The 26,662-nt window shown below is 40.0% G+C and overlaps 1 protein-coding gene across 1 annotated transcript in view; it reads left to right on the top strand.

Annotated features, from left to right (window-relative positions):
* Positions 1–26,662, top strand: part of ATP13A4 (ATPase 13A4) — a 99,969-nt gene that overhangs the window by 45,882 nt on the left and 27,425 nt on the right. Inside the window, exons 8-17 of the mRNA XM_032629402.1 lie at positions 1,796–1,930; positions 4,279–4,449; positions 5,312–5,469; positions 6,144–6,332; positions 9,331–9,392; positions 14,119–14,269; positions 15,820–15,906; positions 16,136–16,289; positions 17,439–17,550; positions 24,342–24,466. Coding sequence (XP_032485293.1) covers positions 1,796–1,930; positions 4,279–4,449; positions 5,312–5,469; positions 6,144–6,332; positions 9,331–9,392; positions 14,119–14,269; positions 15,820–15,906; positions 16,136–16,289; positions 17,439–17,550; positions 24,342–24,466 — 1,344 coding nt within the window. The remainder of the gene's footprint in view (positions 1–1,795; positions 1,931–4,278; positions 4,450–5,311; positions 5,470–6,143; positions 6,333–9,330; positions 9,393–14,118; positions 14,270–15,819; positions 15,907–16,135; positions 16,290–17,438; positions 17,551–24,341; positions 24,467–26,662) is intronic.

The following is a 26,662-nucleotide window of genomic DNA, read 5'->3' as shown; positions in this document are numbered from 1 at the left end:
CCTCAACATGGATTTGTCTGATATTCCCTTACAGTTAAATTCAGCTTACGCTATTTTGGCTGGAATATTACAAAAGTGATGCCATGTTCTCTTAGGTGGTACATAATTTAAACTTGTCCTATTACTGGTGATGTTAACTTGGACTACTTAATTAAATGGTGTCTGTCAGGTTTCTCTATTGTACAGTTACTTTTTTCTCTTTCTAATTAATAGTTATTTTGTTGACATATACTTTGAGACTTTATAAATAAACAACCCTCATCAAATTTTCACCCCCTAGTTTTAGTATCCATTGATGTTTCTTGGCTAGATTAATTATTGCTTTGATAATGGCCAAATGGTGATTTTCTTTCCTTCTATGATAATTAATTGTCAATTTACTGTAAGAGAAAGCTATCTTTTCTCCTCACTTATTTATTCATTTACTTATGTCATTATGGACTAATGAACACCTGTTTTATTTGATGGGTTATTGTTCATTATTATTATTCATTACTTTGATGCTCAAATTATTACAGATTTAGGCAGCGAGAGCTCTGTAAGTTGGCTTTGATATCTTCTTGATCTGACCCCATTGCTCTCTGAGCAGTTCCCTACTTAGTGGCATAGCAGGACATTCTACCTTATATTATTTGTACTTTTCTTGGCCCAGCGTTGTAATCAGCCATTTCTTTAAAGAACCCTAGTTCTTTTTTGAAGGGAAATGAAATTTAGACACCAAAATTTGGGCACTAGGTGTGTACATCATTAGTGGGTTTTCACTGCTCTCAGCCCTCTCAGAGAACAGAATTAGAGCATGTACCTATAAAAAAAGACAAGCAAATACATATGCATGCATTCTTATATACATACACATTCACATCTATATTATTTCTCTATTGAAAACCATCAGTTTACACTCCTGTCTCCAATTCTAGTCCAATACCACAGAGTTCATTCTGATTTTATTTCTGTTTCTATTTGTAACTTCCTTTCTTCAGTGAGAAACCTGGCTCTCATTAGCCTCATTATATCCAGTTATTGTATCAATCCTGCCTTTCTCACCCTGCTTGGACTCCAATATCTCACACCAGGCCACTGCCACCATGGGGGTCCTTGTCTCCCTCCTTGGGCTCTGACACTCTGCACCAGGCCATGTAAGCACCCATTCATCCATTTTAGGCTCCACCATGTGGTGGGTGCTGCCACCCCCATCCCCACTTCACCCAGCCCCCTGCATGGATGTCTGTCTTGCTTAACCCCCTATAGCTTTGGGCTTTGGGAATGAATAAGGAAGATAAGAAGTAAAGGAAGACTGGAAAGAAGGACAGAAGGCAGAAAGGAAGGACAGATTTTTCAATTTTCTTATTATGAGTAAGAATGAATATCTTTTCAAATGTTTAACACCTGTCACTTGTAGTGTGTATGTGTGTGTGTGTGTGAACTCTATGTTAACAACTCCAGCAATTTTGCTATACAGTCATTTGCTATAGTCTCTTTTTTTCTCAAACTCTTTGTTTATTAGGAATATTAATCTTTTGTCTGTAATGTAAGTTTCAAACATGTTCTCTGAATTTGTCGTTAGTTTTTTCTCTGCCTATTTATTTTTCTTTGCCACACAGAGGTTTTTATTTTATGTAATATAATGTATTACCCTTTTTTCTTATAGTTTGCAGATTTCAAATCAATGTTGAGGAATGGCTTCCTTTTTATATATGCCCTGCTTGCTTTTTCATTGATTTCCAATTTAGGTAGATGTTGGACTGTGTTTTTGTGGGAAAAAACCTGACTCAACTCTGTCTACTCATACTTTCAGCTGGAGTCCAGGAGCTGGAATCACGCTTCCTGGTACCTGGAGATCTATTAATTTTGAGGGGGAACAAAGTGCAAATGCCGTGTGATGCCATTCTCATAGATGGAAGCTGTGTGGTAGATGAAGGCATGCTGACAGGTATGGTTCTACCTCCTAGCTTACAGCCTCTGCTGGTTCTCCCAGGTTTTTCCTGAATGATAATGGCAAAGCATGGGGTTGCTATGGGACCTTCCTATCCCCACAAATCTTATTAACAGTCCTGCACTGGATGGATCTGAGAGTTCAAATTAAAGCTGCTTTCTAGTACTAGGTTAGATATTACCACCCTGTCATTTTACCTTTAAAGATTTTAGAGGTCATTAGATGTTTCAGAATCATCTGTGACTTTTATGTTTAGTATTTTTCTATAAAATACATCTTCAGAAAAACACGGAGGGTTTGAAAATCATTAATGAAATCCTGAAACACCTCCCCCACAACCCTGCCCCACCCTGGTCAAGGCCAGGCTCTTCCTAGCTTGGTTTGAAAATGTTGATAAGTGGTTGAGGCAGGATTTGCCAAATCTGCTAACTTCAGAATACACACTGGATATTTTGGACTAACTGTGTTTCATTTTTAAATCGCATGCTGGAGCTGGGAGGGACGTCATATCATGGATATGGAAGCTGAGGTTCAGAGAGAAGTGACTTCTCAAGGTCACGGTGCTTTGAGTTCTTACTCACATATGCACTTATGAGAAGATGCTGTGCCTACCTTTCTGTAAGCTAAAGAATCATAAAGCCTTTTTCAGAGATGGAATTGGAGGCTATAAATACGTATTGATGTACAGTACTGTGGTTCCCATTAAAGTACAAATCGAGTCTATTTCTCCTGGCAGACCAGGAAGGCATTAAATGCAGACAAGAGCACACAGCTCCCTCCTATGTGAACTTACAAAACAAAGCGAAACAAAACAGGTGTGACAGGTCAGGTTCCTTTCTCTAGGGAATCCATAGACTGATAAAAATCCTTCCGTGCTGGGACTTTCACAAAGCCAAGTGCAATTTTCCTAATAAAAGTAGCCCTAGTATACTGGAACATATCCCAGATCTTATACTGTCCTTTCTACAAATGGAGGTGGAGGGCTTCAATAAGCTTTATTCTCTAAGCTTTATTCTTTATTTGGTTACTTTCACAACTCATTCACCACCTTGTATTGCCACTTAACCCACTGAAATCTGCCCCCCCAGTGTGCTGGCAAGGGTCACAAATGTCCCAATTGGCAAATCCAATGGGTTCTTTAAATTTCACATCTTATTGGCCTATCTGCTGCATTTAACCATTCTGACCATCTCTTCCTTCTGAAAACACTCTTCTAACTTTCCAAGTCAGTGCTGACTCTCCAAGTTCTTCTACCACTGACAATACCATTCAGCTTCCTGCACTTCTCCTCTTCCTCCACCTCTTTGATTTTTGATGTTGTTCAGGGGTCCTGGACCTTTCCTTTTCTCACCTTTCACTCGAACCCTAAGTAATCTTGTCTTTTCCTGTGGCTTTAATTATTGTTTATAAGGTGATGACCTGTGACTAAATATCTCTGGTCAAGGCCTCTCCCCTGAGCTCCAGACCCAAATAAATATCTAACTGCCTACAAAGCATCTCGACATGGTCATTCCATAAGGCATCTCCAAATCAGGGACCGAAAGGCAATTCCTTCCTCCTTCCTCCTATAATCCCTGTGTTGCTGATTAATGCTACCCTCTGCTCTTTCTTCCGAGTCAGAAACCAGGAAGCCATTTAGAATTCCTCTGTCCCTATGATCTGCCAATATAAAAATCTCCCCAAGTTTTGTAGCTGCTCAATTTCTTATTTCTCAAAACCAGTGCCTCTTTTCTACTCCTACTGCCAGTTGCCATAGTTCAGACCTTGTCCTCTTTAAGCAGGACTCTTGTGATTTTTTTTCTCAACTGGATATCCAGCCTCCAACCTCATCAGACTTCAATTCATTCCCTGTACTGCAGACAGAGTACACTCTCTTTGTACGTAAATGTCATAGTACTCTCCTGAATCAAACAGCTGAATATCTCCCTATTTCCCTCCTGCCCCCAATGCCTATAGAAAACCATTTAAACACTTAAGTATGTGCATGCAGGGCCTTCCACGCTTTGGCTCCTACATAGCTCTCACGGCCTCTCATTTCCCAGACCCCACAACTTGCTATTCCCTAAATCTTTATTTCCAGTCTATTTTAGCATCTCTGTTTCATTTTACAATGCTCATAGTATTTATAATATGACATTATACTTATTTGTTTCCATGGCTGTTTCCCCCTCTGGACTACAAACCTCTTAACAAGAACTATGTTTCTCCTTGTATCCCCTATACCAAGGGTTGTTCCTACCACATGGCAGCCTCCAAAAATGCCTGCTGTGTGATGAGTTAGCATTTGCATGTTTAAGTGAGTGAAGGCCTCCCACCTCACAAAATGAGATGCTTGTTTTCTGTAGGAGAAAGTATTCCGGTCACTAAAACTCCATTACCTAAGATGGATAGCTCTGTGCCCTGGAAAACACAGAGTGAAGCGGATTACAAACGGCATGTCCTCTTCTGTGGAACAGAGGTTATCCAGGCCAGGGGGGCTTGCTCTGGCACCGTGAAAGCAGTAGTACTGCAGACAGGTTAGTTAGCATCTCCTTCATTTTATTATTTTGATGAAATATTTTCGCTCAATATGTCTAGTGCCTTAAATGAATTAGGTAAGGAGCAGTCTTTAGATGACAGACCCCATATATGTAAATATAGATATTTAAAATGTGAATTGAGCTATGGCCTATACCTTTCAGTAAAAATAATAACATTGATGACAACAATTATTATCCATATGCTTTGTAATTTATAAACTATTTCCACATATCAAATTATCAGAACAAAGATGCCTGTCCTCATTTTGTACATGAATAGGCTGGGGCCTGCACAATTCAAGTGAAGTTTAAAAAGAATCACACAGCCACTCACTGACAGAGCTGGACCTAGAACTTAGGTATTCTAACCCAAAGAACTAATCTCAACTTCTTTCCAGGCAGGACTAGAAACTGAAAACTTGATGATGAAAAGTATTAGAAATTGAATCCATCTGCATTTACTGGGCCATTTAATTTAAACTCGGGTGTTCTGTGCATGTGTGTGTGTGTGTGTGTGTGTGTGTGTGTGCGTGTCCATGCACACTTACAAATCCTTTCCTTAAAATGAAGCTGTATTTGGAAAAGCTGTGCTCTGCCCCCATACGGTGCTTTCCTATCTCTGGGATGCATTGAAATTAAAAGTATAAGGAAGGAAAGCGAGAGAGGAATAGTCTCTGAAAGAGCTAAGGTATATCCATTCTAGCACTTAGGTATTTGGCCAATTATCCTTTAATTGCATTTGGGCTTAAGCACTGTTTAAGTATCTCTAGAGAAAACGAAGGCTGTGTTGAGGATTAGAAGAGCACTGACAGTAGTATATGTTATCCTGAGAGTATGAGGTGTGTGTTTGCTGCTTCAGGATTCAACACTGCAAAGGGGGACCTCGTGAGATCTATTCTGTACCCGAAGCCGATGAATTTTAAGCTCTACAGGGATGCCATCAGGTTCCTCCTGTGCCTCGTAGGGACAGCCACCATCGGGATGATCTATACTTTGTGCGTCTATGTGCTCAGTGGGGTAAACAGCTTTTGTTCTTTTACTACATGCACACGTACACTCATCTATAATTTATGCTCTCCATGTTGACCTTAATATAAGTCGCAGTTTTCAAACCTGGGAAAGCAAAGCCAAACACTGAAACCTGCTTATATACTCCCAGATGCCCAATATAAGCAATTGATCACCAATGCAGCAGATAGGCCAATAAGATGTGAAATTTAAAGAATCCATTGGATTTGCCAATTTGCCAATTGATCCGTAATAGCCATCAGATCTAGTGGGATAAAACAGTTTGTTTATTGAGATATCAACATGCCTCTACTCTTGGACTTTTCCTTACACTATTTTTTCATCTTCAATCTGAGGATGTTTATTCCAATAGTGTAGTATTTTATAGCTGTTAAACGAGGAATTTAAAATAAAACCCAGTGTTGGTGAGATCATGGCAAACTGGTACACTGTTCTCCGCTGGTAGCAGTATGAACTGTTACAAGCTTTTTCATTACACTTTGGCAAAATCTATTGAGAGCCCTAAACATGTTCATACCCTTTAAACCACGTTTGGCCCATTCACATCATTTCTAGGAATTTGACCTAAAGAAGTAAACAAAAAGGAAGAAAAAAGTCATATGCATAAAAGTGTTCATGGTTGATTTATCTGTAATAGCTAAAGAGGGACTTTATCTTCCCAGGAACCTCCGGAGGAGGTGGTGAAGAAAGCCCTTGATGTCATCACAATTGCGGTTCCTCCCGCTCTACCTGCTGCCCTGACCACAGGCATTATCTATGCCCAGCGGAGGCTGAAGAAGAGAGGCATCTTTTGTATTAGCCCCCAGAGGATTAATGTATGTGGACAGTTAAACCTTGTCTGCTTTGACAAGGTATGTGTGTTTCATTCTTATCCTCAGTGACATTTTTATTATCATTGTCATCATGCACAGGTACTTTACACTCTTGTGAGGCAGGAAACATTAGATGTGGGTACTGGGTACCTGACTTCATTTTGTCTCTGGTTGGATGTGTGATCTAGGACAGATACACCTCTTGAGCTCTCAGATTCTAGGGTTTAGAGAAGGAAAGGTAGAGACGGAATAGGTGAATATTTTAGGATTCTTCCACCTCTAATATTCTATGAAACACAATGAATTAAAATAGCATTCTGTCCCTCTGTAGTCAATACCCTCATGCAAAGAACAAAATTTAAGACTTTTATTACGGTTACTACTGTATCCCTAATGCTAGGACCGTTACCTGGCACACAGTCAGTGTTCAGTAAATATTCATTGAATTAATGAATGAATAAAAAAGGAAGAGTTTATTCAGCTGTGTCTTACTATGAGACTTGGTTAAAATAAATCCCCAGTCAATCCCTTACTATATTTTCCCATCTGCAGTGTATTACTTAAAATAATCCTTGATCCCATGCCAGTTACTCCCAATCAGCCTCTTATTCTACCTTCTCCTGAATATATTCTTTTTGTCTATATACACGTGTGCTGGCATGAAGGTGAGAGCTGTAAGAGGGTAAGATGGAAATGAAGGGCTGTTTTGTCCCTGGGTCTTAATTTATAAAGGTGACTAAGTGACCACAGGCAGAGGTCGATGCCATTGAAAGAAAAGTTTAATGTTACTCACAGTTCCCCTAGACAGAAGAGCCGTGTCTCACCAGGCAAGGCCCCAGGAGGAATGCCAGATTTTGATCAGGAAGCAAAGCAGGAGTGAGGGGAGTGCTTGGGTTATGGCCTTTATAGGAGTTTCTGCAGGAAGGGCAAGACAGAGCAGGGTACACAGCTGACAATTGGCTAGTGTGAATGATTTTGGTGGGCTTTGGGCTATAGGAATGGTCTTTAGTTGTCTTGTAGCTGGCGCTGGGTTGATTAATTCAGAGAGACTGTTTCCTGGGGAATCTGGTCAGATAGAGAAGGTATGACTCCTTACTGGTTAGTTTGCATATCAAAGACATGCTGTTGGCGGAGACCCTGGTTATCTCTAAGAATTGGCTAGCCCCAAGGAGGCAGTCTGTCCGTCAGAAAGGTTTCTTAAGTTAAACTTTTGGTGGTGGGCACACTGTATGGTGTACAGAAGTAGAACTATGATGCCGTGCACACAAAACTTATATAATTTTATTTATAACATATAATGTAAACCACCGTTTTCACAATTAAAAATAGATTTAAAAGAGAGAGAGATTTTGTAACATGTCAAATATCATAATATACAGAAAATTCGAAAAGATATAAAACCCGAGGACATTGTAGGCAGGCGAATGTGGGCAAGGAGTCAGGAGAGCAATAGAGTGTGATTTTGATCAGAGCAGAACATTAGTAACAGGAGAGGGTGTTGTAGACTTCAAATGTATGGCTAAGAAATTTTTACATACTCTTTAGGCAGTGGGGAGCCATTGAAGGCGTTTTCTCTTCTTTTTTTATTGTTGCCTTCCATTTTCTTAATTTATTTTTTATTGTGGCAAAAGATGCATAACATAAAATTTACCGTCTTAACCATTTTTATGTGGCTTTAAGTGTATTCACATTTCTGTGCAACCATCACCACTATCCATCTCCAGAGCTTCTTCCCTCTTCCCAAACGGAAACTCGGTACCCATTAAACTGTACAGTGAAGGTTTTTGAGAGCAGAGAATTAATGGGATCAGAGCTGTATTTTATAATTACTTGAATATCAGAGAGATCTACCAAGAACAGAAGGTTAATATGGCTCTTGCCACCATCTCAATGTTATTTCGTGATCAAACTAGCATCATAAGAAAAGATGTTCTGGTTCTAGGATCATGTTATCCTTGGACTTGGAAAACGAAACAGGGGGTGCGAAAGATAATTGTGATATGAATTTGAATAAAAAATTAAGTAATAATTATGAGCAATTATCATTATTCTCAGCTCTTACTCTATGCCAGACATTAAGTTAAGCACTTTGTAGTGTCTCATTTAATTTTTAAAACAACCCTATATGATTATGACCATGTTACTGATAAGGGCTCTGATGTTTAGGGGGATTAAATAATTGGCCCAGGTCACACAGCTGGTGTTTTGGCCCAGTCCAAGCTCTTCATCACTATACCGCACTGAGAGAAATACCAACAAACCCCTTTTTACCAAATAGATGTCAAATAGCAAACTATAATATTTCTTTAGAACAGTGAAAAATTCTACTTCCATTACTTGTTTCTGATGACATACTTTTAACTTTTGCTATAAGTGCTGGGACTCACCCATTTTAAAAAAATTGTACTGAAGTATAGTTGATTTACAACGTTGTGTTTAGTTTCTGCTGTACAGCAAAGTGACTCAGCTATACATATATATATTCTTTTTCGTATTCTTTTCCATTACGGTTTATCACAGGATACTGAATATATTTCCCTGTGCTGTACAGTAAGACCCTGTTTTTTATCCATCCTATATATAATAGTTTGCATCAGTTAATCCCAAACTCCCAATCCATCCCTCCGTCACCGCCCCCCTCCTTGGCAACCACGAGGCTGTTCTCTTTATCTGTGGAGGCTCACCCATTTTATAGCTCTTAAAAGCAGGCTTACCAAGGACTGTCCCATCCATTCAGTCTTCTGTTAAATTCTCGAAACAAGCCTCTGAAATATGTAAGGCAGGTACCGTTTTCTTCCCTTTATTGCTGAGAACACTAAAGTTCAAAGAGATTAAGTGCCAGCTTGTCACACAACTGCTGTGAGTTCATCAAATCTTCCACCCAGGACTCCAGATACCCACCTTATTGTGTCCTTCCTTGAAGAGCTGATCTTGATCATGTGTTGTGACATATATTTTCCTGTTAAAACATAGCTTATCAGTGTCACTGTGGGGCTGCTGCATCTTCAGAGTCAACCGAGCTCTTGTTTCTGTTTAGACAGGTACCTTAACAAGGGACGGCTTGGATCTCTGGGGAGTCGTGCCCTGTGATAGGAGTGGGTGAGTACTTGGGACCAAATGCATTGTCATTTCTCTTTTCCCAGAACTCTTTGTTTTTCTTCCTGAATACTAATAATGGAAAGATTTTGGCACTGGCTTTGGTGAGCAGTAGTTGCCAGAGTATCTTCATTTAATTTCTCTTCTTGACTACTTCCAAAGCTCACTAAAACGTGCATATTTCCCGCACCCCAGTCCCAGCCCCGGGACACTCCCAGAACCCAGGAGATGAAGGGCAAGTTTTGACACTGCATTTAAATCTTTGCTAAAATGTGATTTGCTGTCAGCATATTAGTTCGGGGCCAGTGTGTGTCATTTGGACAGTACCAAGACACTGTCCTTCAAGGAGGTAACATTCCTTGTACAAACTGAAGCCTTTCCATGTGCTAGGAGGAACACTGCCCTGACCTTTAGACACTGAATTTCAGGACGAGGAACATCTGTGGACCCACAGCTAGTGTACTTCATTTTCCTTGGTATTCTAGTTCTGGCAACACTACTTTCTGGCTGCCAGAAACTCCTCTTTTCTGACCAGAATGGACTCCGTTTTGGCAGTTTACAACTTAACGTGGTAAAGATTTCCATGTCCCTCTGCTGGGGCTCTCTTGTTTGAGTTTGCTTCTCTGCCTGCTTTTTCTCCCCACTGCAACTTCCAGCCTGATCAGAACACGAACATATGACAAATTCAGGTTTTGAGGGTTTTTTTTTTTAATTGAGGTATAGGTGATTTCAGGGTTTTTTTAATTAATTTTTTTGTGTTTTTTGCTTTTGAATTTCATTTTATTTTTTTTTTATACAGCAGGTCCTTATTAGTCATCCATTTTATACACATCAGTATATGCATGTCAATCCCAATCGCCCAATTCATCACACCACCACCCCACCCCCTGCCACTTTCCCCCTTTGGTGTCCATACGTTTGTTTTCTGCATCTGTGTCTCAATTTCTGCCCTGCAAACCAGTTCATCTGTACCATTTTTCTAGGTACCACATATATGCGTTAACATACAATATTTGTTTTTTTCTTTCTGACTTACTTCACTCTGTATGACAGTCTCTAGATCCATCTACATCCCTACAAATGACCCAATTTCGTTCCTTTTTATGGCTGAATAATATTCCATCGTATATATGTACCACATCTTCTTTTTCCATTCATCTGTCAATGGGCATTTAGGTTGCTTCCATGACCTGGCTATTGCAAATAATGCTGCAATGAACATTGGGGTGCATGTTTCTTTTCGAATTATGGTTTTCTCCAGATATATGCCCAGGAATGGGATTGCTGGATTATATGGTAGCTCTATTTTTAGTTTTTTAAGGAATCTCCGTACTGTTCTCCATAGTGGCTGTATCAATTTACATCCCCAGCAACAGGGTAGGAGGGTTCCATTTTCTCCACACCTTCTCCAGCATTTATTGTTTGTAGATTTTTTGATGATGGCCATTCTAACCGGTGTGAGGTGATACCTCATTGTAGCTTTGATTTGCATTTCTCTAATAATTAGTGATGTTGAGCGTCTTTTCATGTGCCACTTAGCCATCTGTATGTCTTTTTTGGAGAAATGTCTGCTTAGATCTTCCTCCCATTTTTTGGTGGGGTTGTTTGTTTTTTAGATATTGAGCTACATGAGCTCAGGTTTTGTTTTTTAATGAAAATAGTTCCCTCTCATACTTGCAACCTAAATCACAAAGCATCTTATACATAAAAGGTACATCATGATTCTTCTGCATTATGCAAATGACATACGATTTATCTATAAAATGTTTTAATTATATATGTTTAACACATTTTCATATTAATGTATTATTTATAAACAAGCCCATTTCTGGAGTTGAAAAATTAATCCTGGTGCTTCTAACCATTTTAGTCTATAGAAGGAGGCTGTTACAAGTGGTAACTTTCTAAAGTTCTTTTCATTTTCTCTTGAAGATAGATTTGGATATATGCCCGGTCTTCTTGTTTTTAGTATTTTCCTGTTTCAGTGTCTATAAAAAATGTATGCATTTATTCACATATGTGAGCATTCAGAGAGCAGTCTTTTTCTTATTTATATTTGTGTCCCTAATGCCATATAGCACTATAGCAGGCACACATAGTAGATGCACAAGAAATGTTTGTTTATTTAAAGTGAACTTAATAAGTTCCATCTTTTGAATGCTCTTCTCCTTATTCAATTGACATCATCTTATTCACAAAACTTTTAAAACTTTCTGTTTCTAAAAGTGACTTGTCAAATTTAAATAAAAATAATTGATATACTATTTAGATTATTGATAGATTAATCCAACCTGTCACTCTCCTTCCCCCTCCCTCCTTTCCCTCCTTCAAAAAGGTCAAAGTTGGCTCTAAATGACTAAAAGAGCAATTAAAAGTTTTTAAAAAAATTTTTTTAAGTATTTATTTATTTGGCTGCATCAGGTCTTAGTCACGGCACACGGGCTGTTCGTTGTGGTGTGCAGGCTTCTCTCTAGCTGTGGTGCGCTAGCTCAGTAGTTCCAGCATGTGGGCTCTCTAGTTGTGGCACATGGGCTCTAGAGCTCACCGGCTCAGTAGTTGCGGCACTCAGTCTTAGCTGCCCCACGGCATGTGGGATCTTAGTTCCCTGACCAGGGATTGGACCCATGTCCCTTGCATTGGAAGGCGGATTTTTAACCACTGGACCACCAGGGAATTCCCCCAAAGTTTTTTTAATTGACAAATTTAACTGATAGAATAAGAGAAAACAGATTAAATTCTAAGCAAGAAGTCAGCACCTGACTTAGTCGCTGTTAGATATCTTATTGTAAACTGTAAGCTCATTTCTAATAATTCTTATCTTTTCCAAAGAGGGCCTGCCTAATGTGCCAGGTACTTTAAAGTCATTGGAAGTCTACCTGAGCTACCTGGTCCTGATAAGTCATAAACATTCAAATAATAGTTCAAGGTCAGGGATGACAGAGGGTTCTATTTATTTTTGTGCAAACCAGGTCTGGCCCAATCCTCCGAAACTCAGAACTGTGTATTCAGAATTACATACGGAAGACAGTTTGTGTGCCATCTTAAAGATAAGATTCTTTTTTCCTGATCTGTGTTTGCTTTACAGTGTGAGCTTGAGAATCTGTGTTAATCATTGATGGTGACTGCTTCCTTTTAGATGTTTACTAAAATACCAGAGACATATTGTAACCACTGAGATAACTTGATCTTTCAATATATAATGATATGATCAACAGGCTCAGTCGAGAGGTTTTTGAGCTCTTAAAGAAGCTTGAATGAGGAAACCAGGAAGAAATATGGCTGAATTACGAGTTAACATTCTGATGTATGTGCTTTCAGGAACAAAACGCTAGAGCAACCGAAGGAAATGCAGGGTCCATATCATGAGAGATAATAGTCTGATCCTGGAGACCATGTTTTAAGACAAACTATGGTAAATAGTAAAAAAATACAAATTTTCCAAGAAACAATAACTAGGAAGGTCAGAGGTCTGGAAACTACACATTGGAAGCACAGCTAGAGGTTCCTGTGTAATCCCAGAGGAAGGGAGTATTAAAGGGGGTACAGCCAAGCTGGCCACGGATCTGAAGGAAGTTGACGTGTGGAGGAGGAGGAACAAGTAGATTCTGACTGGCTCCAAGAGTCAGATTTGGCCTTAATCCAGGAAGCACCTTCAGCCGCTCAGGGTCCACCAAATAGTATGGCCTGCCTTGTGAACCAGTGTGCTAAACATGTAATGAGGGACTGACCAATAAGGTCCAGAGGACATCCTTTTGTAGGCCCAATGCCAAACTTGATGACTTCAACTCTGAGTTAGTAAAAGAGCCCTGCATATGATGTTTGAGTTGTATCTCGGTAGATTTTAGATGAGGGCACTTTCTACAGAAAGCAATGGTAATGATGGCTGCAATACAGATCCTAGATGCCAGGGTGGAAGAGGAGAATGCCGTGTCCTTTTCAAAATGTCTTTAAAAAATTTCATTTCTTGGGGCTTCCCTGGTGGTGCAGTGGTTGAGAGTCCGCCTGCCGATGCAGGGGACGCACCAGTCTGGGAAGATCCCGCATGCCGTGGAGCGGCTGGACCCGTGAGCCATGGCCGCTGAGCCTGCGCGTCTGGAGCCTGTGCTCCGCAACGGGAGAGGCCACAACAGTGAGAGGCCCGCATACCGCAAAAAAAAAAAAAAAAATTTCATTTCTTTACCATTATGGTCTTTCAGATTTCCAGTAACCAACTCATTCATTTATTTGCTGTTAAATTTGTTGACTGTCTACTGTGGACCAAAAATCAGATATGTTGGAGAGAGAGATATGGAAGAGACAGCCCTGCCCTGAAGCATAGATTGAAGGAGATACACAGATATACACAAGTCGCTATAGTATGAGCTAGCCTGTTCTGTCTCACAGCATAAGAGATAAAGTGGTCTGGAAGCTCAGGTGGGAATGGACGCACTTAGAACTAAGGGTGATACTTCTAGCTCTTTCTATACCTCTGGATTTAAATCAATGCCAGAGAGAGGTTAAGGAAAAGAGGGAAGAAAGAGCTTGAGAGAACCTCAGGAATTTTTCTCATGCTCATCGAACTTATGTAAGGACGATGGATGAATGAAGCACTATTCATTTGGGGAGGTTAGAGTGTAGATATGTAATGTAACAAAGTATATCAACTTATTTTTTAAAAGGATGGTCACCTCTAGAAGCTCCATTCTGGCCTGCAGGAATAGACTAAAGCCCTTTCCCTTTTCTCCTTTAGCTTCCAGGAAGTCCACAGCTTTGCCTCAGGCGAGGCTTTGCCATGGGGCCCACTGTCTGCAGCCATGGCCAGCTGCCATTCTCTGATCCTCCTGGATGGGACCATCCATGGAGACCCACTGGACCTCAAAATGTTTGAAGCTACTACCTGGGTAAGCTTCTGTTCTGCAAAGATTCTAAGAAGCTTCTTCAATGCCAGACCAAGCCAGGTGTTATCATAGCTATTCAATACTCATAAAAATGTGAGGTCTCCAATATGGAGTACATATGGCAGTGAGGGACAAACTCATCCGAGCCCCAGTTTTCTCCTCTGTACAGTATATTTCCATATTAGGGTTATTGTGAGGATTAAGTGGAAGGACGCATTAAAAAAAATCCCTGGTGCTGTGCCTGGAATATATTACCAGCTCAATAGTATTAGTATAATTATTATATAATTATTTTCTAACCCTTTCCAGCTGTAGTATGAGCCATGTCTGGTTTCAGAGTTATCTAGAACATGGGGATTAGGAAACATCACTGTCCCCAGTGCTTAGGATAATTCGTTGTTACCAGGAGTTTTATGCCTACTACTTTAGTATTAATTTTGTCTCTAAGACTAGACAATGAAAAGGAAAACCATGAGGGATTTTGTTGAGACTCTGAAGTAGATTTCAGATCAAATGGCCTTGTTCAGGAGGAGGAATCCGGCTCTCCCGGTTCTAGTCTTGGCTCTGTTCTGATTGACTCCTTCACCTCGTGAGGTCCTCTCTCCTGTTGGGGTTTTCCATAACTTTAAAATGAGGGGATTGAATTAGACCAGCAGGGTTCACCTAAAAGAAAACAAAAAAGCTGGAATCTTTTCTTAAAAGGAAATTTTATTCAAAAGCATCCTACACAAACCAAATCGTTGGAGTTACTCTGGTTGAGATAGCAAAATGGGGAGTAAAAGCACAGCTTAGGGAACACACATCCCCACCTACTTAGCTACAAGCCCGCCTCCACCCCATATAGCCTGGTTCAGCTCCAGGCCCCTGTGATACATGTGTGAGCCCCACTGAAGGAGACAATCTTTAGGGTCCCTTCCATCGCTAATAGGGCATGGTTCTGCAGCAGTCTGATGTAACTTTCTCCATCCTTCTTGGGTTACTGTTTCTGTACCTTTAAGTAGGGATTATAATTTCTTCTCTGAGATTTTTTTCTACCACTCAATGAGATGATTATAAAGCATTTTGGCATCTTTGAGTAAAAGGTTCCTCTGACTATAATTTAGGGTCTTTATTATAGCAATTCCCGAATGTTTACTGAACATCAACCACATACATCACAGTCCCGGCCCTGCTGTACTCTGGGGACCATCAATCCAAATTAGACAGAGAGCGAAGAGCAGGAGAAAAAAGGCAGAAAGGTGCGGGCTATTCACGCTCAGTGTTTTCAAGTTAAGTCCTTCAGAAATGGAGAATGAGCCTTTATGCAGCACCTTCCAGCAGAGAAAGCAGGAGAAATTGTATGAATAATTCAGAAGCGTCTGCCCTTCAAGTTTCTAGCATTTCCGATGCATTATTTTTGTGTGTGGCGAATTAAGTCTGGTTCACCTCCGTGTAGCTGAGGGAGGAGAATATATTGAGACGGCTTGAGATTTTCTCAAGGGAAGGGTTTGAGCACAGTATTCATGGATGAACAAGAAAGAAATCTCTACAATGAAACATCCTGTTTGAAATAGGAAATGGTGGTTTCCGGGCATGATTTCCACATCAAGGGCGCACCGGCATGTACCATGGTTGTTAAGCCCTGCAAAACAGCCAGCCAGGTAAGCCTTGCCTGCTCTCCACCCCACAAAACCCAACTCAGAAGGAAAGTCCTGGCAGGCCCACAATTTTGAAAGCTCAGAGATGTGTCTTCTTTGAACTCCACATGTGAAAATTGGTGAGACCTTGTTTCCCTTATTTGCTAAGCTAAGGATTGGAAAAGGAGTAATTAATTTCCAATAGGTAGAAGCTATGTGGTGTGTCCCTCTCCATTCCCCATCCCTCACCCAGGTCCCAGTGGAAGGAATTGCAATCCTGCATCAGTTCCCATTCTCATCAGCACTGCAGAGGATGACAGTCATCGTCCAAGAGATGGGGGGTGACTGGCTGGCGTTCATGAAAGGTGCACCAGAGAGGGTGGCCAGCTTTTGCCAACCTGAGACAGGTAAGTGGACAGACTTATATTACAGTGGGCAAATCTGTATTTCCAACCCACATATGTCCCCTCAGCATTTGATCGATGAATCCAGTTGCCTACTGGCCATCACCAGTTGGATGACTCACTGGCATCTCAGACTCGGTACCAGAACCAAGCTTATCTTTCTCACTCTCTCTATTTCCCATCTTAGTGAATGAAAGTACTACTCCCCCATCCCAGTTTAGGATTCTTCCTGGATTCCTCTCTCTCCCTCAGTGCCTCTGTCTTGTCAATTGCTAATCCATGGCCCTGTCACTCCATCACCTCAGGCCCTCATCATCCCTCCCCTGGATCACTTCATAGTTGGTGAATTTGTTCTCTGCCTCCCAGTGTCCCCTACTCTAATTCACCCTTCACACTGTGACCAGATTGGTTTTTCTGTCACACAGTATAATTATGTTAGCACATTCCTGCTTTCATTCTTTGATTGCTTCTCATAGGCTCCAGGATAATCTCCTTTAGGACCATATCTAAGGCCTTCATGATCTGACTCCTATCAAACTTCCCAGAGTTTCCTTACCACTCCTATCTTCACATCCTGTGCTCCCCCTGAGATGAACTTTCAAGGTTTGCTGTCTCAGGGCCCTGTGTCTGAGCACGTGGTGCTCCCTCAGCCAAAATGCCCTTTCCCTTCTCCATCTAATCACATCCTCCCTGTCTGATAGATGCACCAAGTGTTTCCACAGTGTGCTGTAACTGCCTGGATCATAGCAAGGATCTCATTCGATTGTACTGTTAGTCTACGGGCTGTTACCCTACTAGACAAAGATCCTCAGAGTGGCAATTGCAGTGCAATCTCTGCATAGCTAATTCCTGACCCATAGTAGGCTCAATAAATATTTGATGGTTAAACTGGAGAAAAAAAGAATCATACACTTTTCCCATTCTTCTTCTTCTTTTTGTTTTTTGAATGCTTCCTTTTCATTTCTGCTTCACTGGATCCCAAGAGGTCGATCGTGACAATGTAGTAATATTTAACATTCCCACTGACTTGTTTGTGTACATTTTTAGAGGTGTGTTTTCTTGGGCAAGAGTTGGATCTCTTTGTAAAGAATTCCTTTCCCAGTTCTAGCTGAGTTCATATTGCATACTAATCTTGTGTTATTTTCTGAACAGTACCAACTAGTTTTGTGAGTGAACTTCAGATTTACACGACACAGGGCTTCCGGGTCATAGGACTGGCCTACAAAAAGCTGGAAATGGACCATCATACCACTGCCTTGATGAGGTAAATGGGGTGGGGGGCATTTTGATAAAGCAGAATGGTTTCGTGGGAAGACGCACCAGACTGGGCAGTGGACCCAGCAACACAGCTTACTGAATCTATGTGCATGAAATGCCTTTGAACTTAGTAAATGGGGATATAGTCATCCCTGCTCTGCCTAAATCACAAAGCTGATGTGAACACTGGGAGAACTGATGAGAAAAAGCTGTATAAATTGTAAAGTATGATGTGATTGTACAGCTTTGTGAAGACAGATACACGAATACGACCCATGTTTCAGAGGGTTTGAAATTGTGGTCATGCCCCCATTTTGAACCAAATATAAATTTGGTTTTAAATTATTTTTGGTAATTAATTAGCTATTTTGGGATTTTATTATTTTTTATTTTTTTTTTAGCATCTTTATTGGGGTATAATTGCTTTACAATGGTGTGTTAGTTTCTGCTTTATAACAAAGTGAATCAGTTATACATATACATACGTTCCCATATCTCTTCCCTCTTGCATCTCCCTCCCTCCCACCCTCCCCATCCCACCCCTCCAGGTGGTCACAAAAGACCGAGCTGATATCCCTGTGCTATGCGGCTGCTTCCCACTAGCTATCTACCTTACGTTTGGTAGTGTATATATGTCCATGCCTCTGTCGCGCTTTGTCACAGCTCACCTTTCCACCTCGCCATATCCTCAAGTCCATTCTCTAGAAGGTCTGTGTCTTTATTCCTGTCTTATCCCTAGGTTCTTCATGACATTTTTTTTCTTAAATTCCATATATATGTGTTAGCATACTGTATTTGTCTTTCTCTTTCTGACTTACTTCACTCTGTATGACAGACTCTAGGTCTATCCACCTCATTACAAATAGCTCAATTTTGTTTCTTTTTATGGCTGAGTAATGTTCCATTGTATATATGTGCCACATCTTCTTTATCCATTCATCTGTCGATGGACACTTAGGTTGCTTCCATGTCCTGGCTATTGTAAATAGTGCTGCAATGAACTTTGTGGTACATGACTCTTTTTGAATTATGGTTTTCTCAGGGTATATGCCCAGTAATGGGATTACTGGGTCGTATGGTAGTTCTATTTTTAGTTTTTTGACAAACCTCCATACTGTTCTCCATAGTGGCTGTATCAATTTACATTCCCACCAAGAGTGCAAGAGGGTTCCCTTTTCTCCACACCCTCTCCAGCATTTATTGTTTGTAGATTTTTTGATGATGTCCATTCTGACCAGTGTGAGGTGATGCCTCATTGTAGTTTTGATTTGCATTTCTCTAATGATTAGCGATGTTGAGCATCCTTTTGTGTGTTTGTCAGCAATCTATATATTCTTTGGAGAAAAGTCTATTTAGGTCTTCTGCCCATTTCTGGATTGGGTTGTTTTTTTTTTTTGATATTGAGCTGCATGAGCTGCTTGTATATTTTGGAGATTAATCCTTTGTCAGTTGCATCATCTGCAAATATTTTCTCCGATTCTGAGGGTTGTCTTTTCGTCTAGTTTATGGTTTCCTTTGCTGTGCAAAAGCTTTTAAGTTTCACTAGGTCCCTTTGTTTATTTTTGTTTTTATTTCCATTTCTCTAGGAGGTGGGTCCAAAAGGATCTTGCTGTGTTTTATGTCATGGAGTGTTCTGCCTCTAAGTGTTTTCCTCTAGAGTGTTTTCCTCTAACACTTTTATAGTGTCTGGCCTTACATTTAGGCCTTTAATCCATTTTCAGTTTACTTTTGTGTATGGTGTTAGGAAGTGTTCTAATTTCATTCTTTTACATGTAGCTGTCCAGTTTTCCCAGCACCAGTTATTGAAGAGGCTGTCATTTCTCCATGTACATTCTTGCCTCCTTTATCAAAGATAAGGTGACCAAACGTGCATGGATTTATCTCTGAGCTTTCTATCCTGTTCCATTGATCTATATTTCTGTTTTTGTGCCAGTACCATGCTGTCTTGATTATTGTAGTTTGTAGTACAGTGTGAAATCAGGGAGCCTGATTCCTCCAGCTCCTTTTTTCTTTCTCAAGATTGCTTTGGCTATTCGGGGCCTGTTGTGATTCCATACAAATTGTGAAATGTTTTGTTCTAGTTCTGTGAAAAATGCTATTGGTAGTTTGATAGGGGTTGCATTGAATCTGTAGATTGCTTTGGGTAGTATAGTCATTTTCACAATGTTGATTCTTCCAATCCAAGAACATGGTATATCTCGCCATCTGTTTGTATAGTCTTTAATTTCTTTCATCAGTGTCTTATAGTTTTCGGCATACAGGTCTTTTGTCTTCTTAGGTAGGTTTATACCTGGGTATTTTTTTCTTTTTGTTGCAGGAGTAAATGGGAGTGTTTCTTTAATTTCTCTTTCAGATATTTCATCATTAGTATATAGGAATGCAAGAGCTTTCTGTGCATTAGTTTTTTTTTTTTTTTTTTTTTTTTTTGCGGTACGTGGGCCTCTCACTGTCGTGGCCTCTCCCATTGCAGAGCACAGGCTCCGGACGCGCAGGCTCAGCGGCCATGGCTCACGGGCCCAGCCACTCCGCGACATGTGGGATCTTCCCAGACTGGGGCATGAACCCGTCTCCCCTGCGTTGGCAGGCGGACTCTCAACCACTGCGCCACCAGGGAAGTCTGTGCATTAGTTTTGTGTCCTGCTACTTTACCAGATTCATTGATTAGCTCTAGTAGTTTTCTGGTAGCATCTTTTGGATTCTCTATGTATAGTAACATGTCACCTGAAAACAGTCACAGTTTTACTTCTTTTCTGATTTGGATTCCTTTTATTTCTTTTTCTTCTCTAACTGCTGTGCCTAAAACTTCCAAAACTATGTGGAATAATAGTGGTGAGAATGGGCAACCTTGTCTTGTTCCTGATCTTAGAGGAAATGGTTTCAGTTTTTCACCATTGAGAATGACGTTGGCTGTGGTTTGTCATATATGACCTTTATTATTTTGAGGTAAGTTCCCTCTGTGCCTACTTTCTGAGGGGTTTTATCATAAACTGGTGTTGAAATTTGTCAAAAGTATTTCTATATCTATTGAGATGATCAATGGTTTTCCTCCTTCAGTTTGTTAATATGGTGTATCACATTGATTGATTTGTATATTTTGAAGTATCCTTGCATTCCTGTGATAAACCCCACTTGATCATGGTGTATGATCTTTTTAGTGTGCTGTTGGATTCTGTTTGCTAGTATTTTGTTGATGATTTTTGCATGTATGTTCATCTGTGATATTAGCCTGTAGTTTTCTTTCTTTGTGGCATCTTTGGTTTTGGTATCTGGGTGATGGTGGCCTTGTAGAATGAGTTTGGGAGTGTTTCTCCTTCTGCTATATTTTGGAACAGTTTGTGAAGGATAGGTGTTAGCTCTTCTCTAAATGTTTGATAGAATTCGCCTGTGATACCATCTGGTCCTGGCCTTTTGTTTGTTGGAAGATTTTTAATCACAGTTTCCATTTCAGTGCTTGTGATTGGTCTGTTTATATTTTCTATTTCTTCCCGATTCAGTCTTGGAAGGTTGTGCTTTTCTAAGAATTTGTACATTTCTTCCATGCTGTGCATTTTATTGGCATATAGTTGCTTGTAGTAATCTCTCATGAGCCTTTGTATTTCTGCATGTCAGTTGTTACTTCTCCTTTTTAATTTCTAATTCTGTTGATTAGAGTCTTGTCCCTTTTTTTCTTGATGAGTCTGGCTAATGGTTTATCAATTTTGTTTATCTTCTCAAAGAACCAGCTTTTAGTTTTATTGATCTTTGCTACTGTTTCCTTCATTTCTTTTTCATTTATTTCTGATCTGATCTTTATGATTTCTTTCCTTCTTCTAACTTTGGGGTTTTTTTGTTCTTCTTTCTCTAATTGCTTTAGCTGTAAGGTTAGGTTGTTTAGTTGAGATGTTTCTTGTTTCTTTAGGTAGGATTGTATTGCCATAAACTTCCCTCTTACAACTGTTTTTGCTGCATCCCATAGGTTTTGAGTCATCCTGTCTTCATTGTCATTTGCTTCTAGGTATTTTTTGATTTCCTCTTTGATTTCTTCAGTGATCTCTTGGTTATTTAGTAGTGTATTGTTTAGCCTCCATGTGTTTGTATTTTTTACAGATTTTTTTCCTGTACTTGATATCTAGTCTCATAGTGTTGTGGTCAGAAAAGATACTTGATATGATTTCAATTTCCTTAAATTTACCAAGGCTTGTTTTGTGACTGAAGATAGGATCTATCCTGGAGAATGTTCCATGAGCACTTGAGAAGAAAGTGTATTCTGTTGTTTTTGCATGGAATGTCCTATAAATATCAATTAGTCCACCTCATCTAATGTGTCGTTTAAAGCTTGTGTTTCCTTATTTATTTTAATTTTGGATGATCTGTCCATTGGTGAAAGTGGGGTGTTTAAGTCCCCTACTATTATTTTGTTACTGTCGATTTCCCCTTTTATGGCTGTTAGCATTTGCCTTATGTATTGAGGTGCTCCTATGTTGGGTGCCTGCATATTTATAATTGTTATATCTTCTTCTTGGATTGCTCCCTTGATCATTATATAGTGTCCTTCTTTGTCTCTTGTAATAGTCTTTATTTTAAAGCCTATTTTGTCTGATATGAGAATTGCTACTCCAGCTTTCTTTTGATTTCCATTTGCATGGAATACCTTTCTCCATCTCCTCACTTTCAGTCTGTATGTGTCCCTAGGTCTGAAGCCAGTCTCTTGTAGACAGCATATGTACGGGTCTTGTTTTTGTATCCATTCAGCCAGTCTATGTCTTTTGGTTGGAGCATTTAATCCGTTTACATTTAAGGTAGTTATCGATATGTATTTTCCTATTACCACTTTCTTAATTGTTTTGGGTTTGTTATTTTAAGTCTTTTCCTTCTTTTGTGTTTCTGCCTAGAGAAGTTTTTTAGCACTTGTTGTAAAGCTGGTTTGGTGGTGCTGAATTCTCAGCTTTTGATTATCTGTAAAGGTTTTATTTTCTCCCTCAAATCTGAATGATATCATTGCTGTGTAGAATAATCTTGGTTGTAGGTTTTTCCCTTTCATCACTTTAAATATGTCCGGCCACCCCCTTCTGGCTTGCAGAGTTTCTGCTAAAAGATCAGCTGTTAACCTTATGGGGATTTTCTTGTATGTTAATTGTTGCTTTTCTCTTGCTGCTTTTAATATTTTTTCTTTGTATTTAATTTTTGATAGTTTGATTAATATGTATCATGGCATGTTTCTCCTTGGATTTATCCTGTATGGGACTCTCTGCCCTTCCTGGACTTGATTGACTATTTCCTTACCCATATTGGGGAAGTTTTCAACTATAATCTCTTCAAATATTTTCTCCATCCCTTTCTTTTTCTCTTCTTCTTCTGGGACCCCTATAATTTGAATGTTGGTGTGTTTAATGTTGTCCAAGTGGTCTCTGAGATTGTCCTCAATTCTTTTCATTCTTTTTTCTTTATTCTGCTTTGTGGTAGTTATTTCCACTATTTTATCTTCCAGGTCACTTATCGTTCTTCTACCTCAGTTATTCTGCTATCCATTCCTTCTAGATAATTTTTTATTTCATTTATTGTGTTGTTCATCATTGTTTATTTGCTCTTTAGTTCTAGGTCCTTGTTAAACGTTTCTTGTATTTTCTCCATTCTATTTGTAAGATTTGGGATCAACTTTACTATCATTACTCTGAATTATTTTTCAGGTAGACTGCCTATTTCCTCTTCATTTGTTTTGTCTGGTGGGTTTTTACCTTGCTCCTCCATCTGTGTTTCTCTGTCTTCTCATTTTGCTTAACTTACTGTGTTTGGGATCTCCTTCTTTCAGGCTGCAGGTTCATCGTTCCCGTTGTTTTTGGTGTCTGCCCCCAGTGGCTAAGGTTGGTTCAGTGGGTTGTGTAGGCTTTATGGTGGAGGGGACTAGTGCCTGTGTTCTGGTGGATGAGGCTGGATCTTGTCATTCTAGTGGGCAGGACCATGTCTGGTCGTGTGTTTTGGGGTGTATGTGAACTTATTATGATTTTAGGCAGCTTCTCTGCTAATGGGTGGGGTTGTGTTCCTGTCTTGCTAGTTGTTTGGCATAGGGTGTCCAGCACTGTACCTTGCTGGTCATTGAGTGGAGCTGGGTCTTTGCATTGAGATGGAGATCTCTGGGAGAGCTTTCACCGTTTGATATTACATGGGGCCAGGAGGTCTCTGGTGGACCAATGTCCTGAACTCGGCTCTCCAACCTTAGAGGCTCAAGCCTGATACCCAGCCAGAGCGCCAAGACCCTGTCAGCCACATGGCCATGTACATGGGGAGTTTCTTGCCTTTTGGGATGTCTGAGGTCTCCTGCCAGCGTTCAGTAGGTGTTCTGTAGTAGATGTTCCACATGTAGATGTATTTCTGATTGATTTGTGCGGTGGAAGTTGTTCTCCACATCTTACTCCTCCACCATCTTGAAGGCGCCTCACCTCACTTATTTTTAATGGTGTTTTCTACCAGAGCTAGAACTCTCTGGTGGCTGTTAACAGGTATGGTGATGAAAATCACCACAGAAGATGGAAGACAGCGTTGTGGTCATTTAATTCATTCTCTACAAAGATTAAAGTTAATCTCATCCTTAATAAGCATCCTCTCTTCATTTCAGTTCTGTCAGAACAAAAGTCTCTATATCCTTGTGCCCCCTCCTGTTTTCTTTCTGGATAGTTTCTGCACACATTCAGTGTCCCAGGAATGGTGAATGAGTAAGTGGGGACCACTCTGAGAGGAAGATATCTGACTTTGTTTTTGTTTGGCTTCCTGTAAGAAAGACTGTAATGTGTGATTTCTGTTCAATCATCCATATACTTCCAGGGACCAGGTAGAATCAGACCTGATATTTCTGGGATTGCTGATCTTGGAGAATCGACTGAAGGAGGAGACAAAACCTGCCCTGGAAGAGCTCATCTCAGCCCGGATAAGGACTGTAATGATCACAGGTATAGAAAAAAGTGTGTGTGAAAACAGGAAGAATTTGATGTGGAAATAGACAGAGATTCACTCATTTAGCAAATCTTGTTGACTTGCAACTATGGGCCAGACACTGTTCTAGACACTGGACCTGGACAGCAAAATAGGCAAAGTTATTACTCTGAGCATCCTTTTACATGGGTTAAGATAGAAAATCAATCATTCAATTGAATAAACAGCTACCAATAAGTGTTATGAGATACATAAAACAGGTGATGTGGTAAAGTGTGTTTGACCAGCTACTTTAGACGAGGTGTCCTTTCTGAGAGGGAACGTTTGAAATAACACCTGAATAAGAAGACATAAGCCATGCAAAGATGTTGATATTTATTATTAAATTTTCAGAGAAGAAGAATGCTTAGTCAGCATGGTCTGTAAAATACACTGAAGGCCCATCAATGAGCGCTACAATTCTAGAGATTAAAAAATGCTGTCCCTTCTACTCCCACTCCCAAACTCCAAGTCACAAACAAGGGAGCAGTGAGAAAAGATTGTGCAAGAGAAATGTGTGAAGTTTCTTAATGAATGCTTCCGAGTAGAGAGTCAGTGATTTCCTAATGCATTCATGATTTTTGAGTGTGTATTGCCTTCCCTTTCTCTGCTCTCAAAGTCAGATGCATTTAACTCTATGAATTCTGGCATCAAGATACAGTCTTGCCCCACCAAAGCACTCTCTCCCTATCCCACTGTCCTTGAACCCAATTTGATGTTGGAAACTCGAGAATACATTCACCTCCCCTTTGGAGCTTCTCCACCCCCCTCCACTACCACACCCTCCAATCCAAGAGACTTTTGGATCACTTTTTCCCTCTCCCTTCTTAGCCCCTCTGCCCAACTTCTAGGTGCTGCTGAGTTAGTTTACTACTTATTAAAATTCCCCTTACATTATGACCCTTCTGTTTCAAAATTTTTATTTAGCACTTATTTTACACAGTCTCAGAATCTATCCTTTACCAGTTAGATTTATGTAGAAGTAAGAGCTCATCGCTCACAACACTCCCTCTTCACTTCTTCTTTCATATTAAAATTTCTGTTCTGCTTCTTTCCTTGCTTGGTTGTAATTTTTCTGAAGAATTGTCCTTGGATGGGTTGGAAGGGTGATATGCTCTCTGATCTTTTATATACCCTGAAATATCTTTCTTTGCTCTGATAGGTGAATGATGTCTTGCCTGGGTATAGTATGTTTGGGTTAGAGTACTTTTTAAAAAAAAATTTTATTGGAGTATAGTTGATTTATAATGTTATGTTAGTTTCAGCAAAGTGAATCAGTTATACATATATCAATACATATAATATATCCACTCTTCTTTAGGTTCTTTTCCTATATAGGTCATTACAGAGACCTATATTACACTACTAATGTAGAGAACTCTACATTACAGAGTAGAGTTCCCTGTGCTATACAGTAGGTCCTTATTAGTTATCTATTTTATATATAGAGTCCTTTTTTATTAATGGTCTGTAGGTTTTATTCTTTTATCTTCCAGTTTTTGGTATTGCATATCACAAGGCCAGTGGAGTCCACTGTAGGTAACTTGTTCTGTTTACATATAATCCTTTTTCTTTAACTTTGGAGTTTAGAAATGTTACCAAGGTATGCCTATATGTTTGTCTTTTTTCATTAATTTAGTCTGGAACATTGTGAGCATTTTTTTTTTTTTTTTTTTGTGGTACGTGGGCCTCTCACTGCTGTGGCCTCTCCCGTCACGGGGCACAAGCTCCGGACGCGCAGGCTCAGTGGCCATGGCTCATGGGCCCAGCCGCTCCGCGGCATGTGGGATTCTCCCAGACCGGGGCACGAACCCACGTCCCCTGCATCGGCAGGCGGACTCTCAACCACTGCGCCACCGGGGAAGCCCCATTATGAGCATTTTTAATCTGTCTTCTTCTTCTCAGGAAAATTTCTTCTATTGTTAATTAGGGCTTTTGTTCTCTCTTTCCTTCTTCCCTTCTGGAATTTCCATTATTCACATGACAGGCTTCCTGGATCTATCCTCTCGGTCTCTTATGTTTTTTTCTTGTAACTCATATTTTAAATTTTTTCATATAATTTTTAAAGGCTATATTCCATTTACAGTTACTACAAAATATTGGCTATATTTCCCATGTTGTACATAGATCCTTTTAGTCTATCTTACGTAACTCTCATATATTTAAAATTTTGC

This window comes from Phocoena sinus, chromosome 4 (assembly GCF_008692025.1).
Source record: "Phocoena sinus isolate mPhoSin1 chromosome 4, mPhoSin1.pri, whole genome shotgun sequence".
In the NCBI taxonomy this organism is placed as follows: Eukaryota; Metazoa; Chordata; class Mammalia; order Artiodactyla; family Phocoenidae; genus Phocoena; species Phocoena sinus.
Note: the sequence above shows the minus strand (reverse complement) of the source record. Positions and strands in the feature narration are given on the sequence as shown.